This window comes from Sphaeroforma arctica (assembly GCF_001186125.1).
Source record: "Sphaeroforma arctica JP610 unplaced genomic scaffold supercont1.82, whole genome shotgun sequence".
Taxonomy (NCBI): domain Eukaryota; class Ichthyosporea; order Ichthyophonida; genus Sphaeroforma; species Sphaeroforma arctica.
Genome location: NW_014040476.1, coordinates 127,839 through 132,101, shown reverse-complemented (window position 1 = coordinate 132,101; position 4,263 = coordinate 127,839). Strand labels below are relative to the sequence as shown.

Genomic DNA, 4,263 nt, shown 5'->3' with positions numbered 1-4,263 from the left:
TGTGTATCGTATATATCGACTGACACGATGAATATTGACACTAATCAGTTCTGTACCACCAATGTGCACAAGCCCAAAATACAATTATTGCATACAATTGTGGAAGCTCTCGTATCACACTTACCCTGTTTCATCGATATTTCAGCTTCCTGGAACGTGAGTGTGCGGAAGCCTTGGATGGCGAAACGTATTCTGTTACATACCAAAAGCGCGTGCCCGAGTCAGGCGATATCCACGACTATCAAAGCGTAGGGTATGTACTGCATTAAAGGTTGGTCTAAGTTGTTTATATATATGTATATATATATATATATATATATGATTGACTCTACAACACCCTTGCAGTCCCTAAATAAACCCATACCACTGATTGGGCGTTGGCGGGGTGGTGTATAGTTCAGGTGGAGTGTACCATGACATGCATACGTGGGCGTTCTTGTAGTGATTAGTACCATGGCCGGTACACTTGAGGCTGCCTCTGGGCTGCAGGTAGAATTGTCTACTGTCGCCTATGTTTGTGCTACAGTTTCTTTGGTTGTCAAGCTACGGCGGCACACTGATCCAATGATCCATATAGCTGCAGACACTACTGCCGGTTGCTGATTGGTGTACAGCCCGTTGGGTTGCTATGGTAACACAAGACACCTTTTTATTCACCCATTGGGACTGTAGACACTACTGTCTATGGGTAGCTTGAGCCTTGCTTTATCATTTTTCAAAATTATATATAAACGTATTAACTGAATTCATCCTTTGCCTGCAGTTACTAATGTATAGTAATAATGTGGGCTGTGTTGTACTATGTATTAAACGTACCATATTGACGTATCAACTGAATTCATCCTTTGCCTGCAGTTACTACTATATAGTAATAGTGTGGGCTGTGCTGTACTATGTATTAAACGTACCATATTAACGTATTAACCGAATCCATCCTTTACCTGCAGTTACTACTGTATAGTAATAATGTGGGCTGTGTTGTACTATGTATTAGACGTACCATATTAGCGTATCAACTGAATTCATCCTTTGCCTGCAGTTACTACTGTATAGTAATAGTGTGGGCTGTGCTGTACTATGTATTAAACGTACCATATTAACGTATTAACTGGATTCATCTTTTGCCTGCAGTTACTACTGTATAGTAATAGTGTGGGCTGTGCTGTACTATGTATTAAACGTACCATATTAACGTATTAACTGAGTTCACCTTTGCCTGCAGCTACTACTGGTGGCCATGTGCAGAGGCGGAGCACGAGGGGTTTAACAACTGCGTGCAGAAAACTAAAACTGGTACTGAACCAAAGGTGTGTATACCACGCCTAAGCACTCAGTGCACATCACTACTACGTCACTATCATCTCACGCCTTATCACTCAGAACATGTCATGTTCGTTACACACTATATCGCTCCACCCCGATCAGACACGGCACTTGATGCCTAGCACTTGCTATGGCGTCTCCTGTGAGACTATCCTGAGCTGTGTATGCTGTTACTAGGCGTGTGTGGCATAGCTGCGACACACCAGCCGAGTGCACATGCGAGCGATGCTCTCTGGTGGGCTGCCCGTGGCTTTGTCGCTGTGCATTTGGTGTGTGGATGGTCGTTTGACCATCAGGTTGGCTGTTTGTTCGAGATACATGTGTATGAAGCCGCGGAGAAGTATATGCATATGTATAAATCTTACTAGTACATGTACATATATGCAATACCTTGCTAGTATATGCATATACATATATAGCTTACTAATACATGTGAATATATACAATACCTTGCTACTATATGCATATACACAACACCTAACTCCTTCTTGTCTACATACACACCACCTCCTTATCTACCCGTCCCATCTCCTGCCCTGTGCTGTGCCTGTGCATTACTAGGAGTGTGTGGATGATGCCAAATGGGGGAGCATCCCCTGGCGCTACTGTGACGGCCATCACAATGCCGCAACATTTGAGTACTCGTCGAAGGAGAGCATGCAGCAGATGACCAACCAGGTACACGCACACGCACACGCACTGTCTGTGGAGACAAACACAAGACATCTCTAAGCCTAGCGTTTACTTGCACCCGATGCATGCATTTATGTCTAGACCTTATGTACACCCTCATCATCACATGCATGTATCTCTAGACCTAATGTACACCTTTACTCAACACATGCATGTTATCTCTGACCTAAAGTACACCTTTACTCTTCACATGCATGTTATCTCTGGGCCTTATGTACACACTTACTCATCACATGCATGCATCGCTAGTCTGTTGCATACTTCCACACATTGCATGGATGAGATTGCTTGCTATATAATGCTGTGGTAGGGTGTGGTGTGTGTTTACTTTGAGTCTTGCTATATAGTACTGTGGTTGGGTTTTACGGTTGTGTGCTTGCTTTTATGATTGACCACGTGCCACCCAGCGTATGGTGATCCCATCACACCACACTCACACTCACTCACTAAAGTTTTGGGTTTTAAGGTTTTAGGGTTTACTCAACCAACGCGTCAAGAGCTCTTCCGCAGACACGTCCTTCACATTGCTAGTGTAGCTCTACTCAACAAATCTGTACTAGGCAGAGTTACAATGCTACTTACTAAGTAGTACTATTTAGTACTAAATATACTAATTAGTATTAATTAGTACTAAACTTACTAATTATAATTAGTACTAAACATACTAATTAGTATTGATTAGTACTAAACTTACTAATTAGTACTGATTAATACTAAACTCACTAATTAGTACTAAACATACTTATTAGTATTAATTAGTACTAAACTTACTAATTAGTACTAGTCAGAGCTACAATGCTAGATACTAATTAGTACTGATTAGTACTAAACTTTAATTGCTACATACTATGCACACCCAGCCACGCACGCACACACACACACACACCGCACACATTATGCACCAACCACACCACACCATACCACACCATACCACACCATACTATGCCATACCACACCATGACACACCACACCATGCCATACCACAGGTGAGAGACTTAGCGCTGCTGTGGTACTACACAGAGAAGGACCAATACGCACGCATCGCGAGTCAGCTGCTGCAAGTGTTTTTCCTAGACGAAGACACGCGCATGAACCCCATGCTACAGTACGCCCAGTTTGTGCCTGATCTGTGGTACTTTGAAAGCGCCGGTCTGATCGAGATCACTGGATGGACCGAACTTCTTGAGGCTGTGGTGAGTGCAGGTGGTTGGTGTTAGAGTGATTGCCTGCTACCTACTACACATTACGGTGGCTGTGTGTTTGCTGTAGTGGTGTGTATTAGTGAGTGCGTGTGGTTGCTTGATAGTTGTGTGTGTGTACTTTGCATATCCTTTGGGTGATGATTCTACTGTCGGTGACTGTTGCTGTAGTGGTGTGGGGTGTGCTTGGTCTGTGTGTGGTTGCTTAACCATCAAGTGTGCGTGTATACTTTGCCTATTTTTTTGTGTGATGATTACTCTGTCGGTGTTTGTTGCTGTAGTGGTGTGGGGTGTGCTTGGTTTGTGTGTGGTTGCTTCACCATCAAGTGTGTGTGTGTACTTTACATCACCTCTTGTGTGGTTGTGTGAGGATTACACTATCGGTGTCTGTTGTGGTTAATTGGGCCTTTCGTTGTTATATACATTTGCTGTGATGCCATTCACCTGTGCTACTACGGCACTCGCCCCATTGCTGAAGTGTTGTGTTGATTGAACATCACTGTGGCCATATGTTATGCAATTGTTATCTGTTGTGTGATTGTGTGGTCATTTGGTCTGAATGTTGTCACTGGACAACGTACAACGTACTATTAATTAAGTTGAATGCCACACCAGGCACCGAAAACGCTTGCACACTCTCATGCCATGCCACCTATTCGTATCATACCCTGTACTTAGCTGTATCAAGTGTCTGTCTTGACTATATTTTGTAGTGATCTACGCTATAGTAAACGTCTGCCATTGCAATATATTGTATTGTAGTACCACACCACCATCATACAGCGTGCGTCTCATGCCACACCACATGTTCGCATCCCAGGCTATACTTCGCACGTCCCAGCACTGGAGCAACGCACACCATCGCCAACTCATGGACTGGATGTATGAGCTAATGGAATGGCTACAGACCAGCCGAATGGGAGAGAAGGAGCACTACGCAGGCAACAACCACGCTGTATGGTACTACCAGACGGTCATTGGCATGGGCCTGCACGTGACCGAGGTGTGTATGGGATGTGCCTTATGTGTGGTTCAGTTGCGTATAAAT

At 43.8% G+C, this 4,263-nt stretch overlaps 1 protein-coding gene across 1 annotated transcript in view; it reads left to right on the top strand.

Moving 5' to 3' along the window:
* The window catches only part of SARC_01946 (hypothetical protein), a gene marked incomplete at both ends in the record, with an annotated part of 6,798 nt that overhangs the window by 1,781 nt on the left and 754 nt on the right, over window positions 1–4,263 (top strand). Inside the window, 5 exons of the mRNA XM_014304335.1 lie at window positions 146–253; window positions 1,223–1,307; window positions 1,885–2,001; window positions 3,003–3,209; window positions 4,036–4,218. Coding sequence (XP_014159810.1) covers window positions 146–253; window positions 1,223–1,307; window positions 1,885–2,001; window positions 3,003–3,209; window positions 4,036–4,218 — 700 coding nt within the window. The remainder of the gene's footprint in view (window positions 1–145; window positions 254–1,222; window positions 1,308–1,884; window positions 2,002–3,002; window positions 3,210–4,035; window positions 4,219–4,263) is intronic.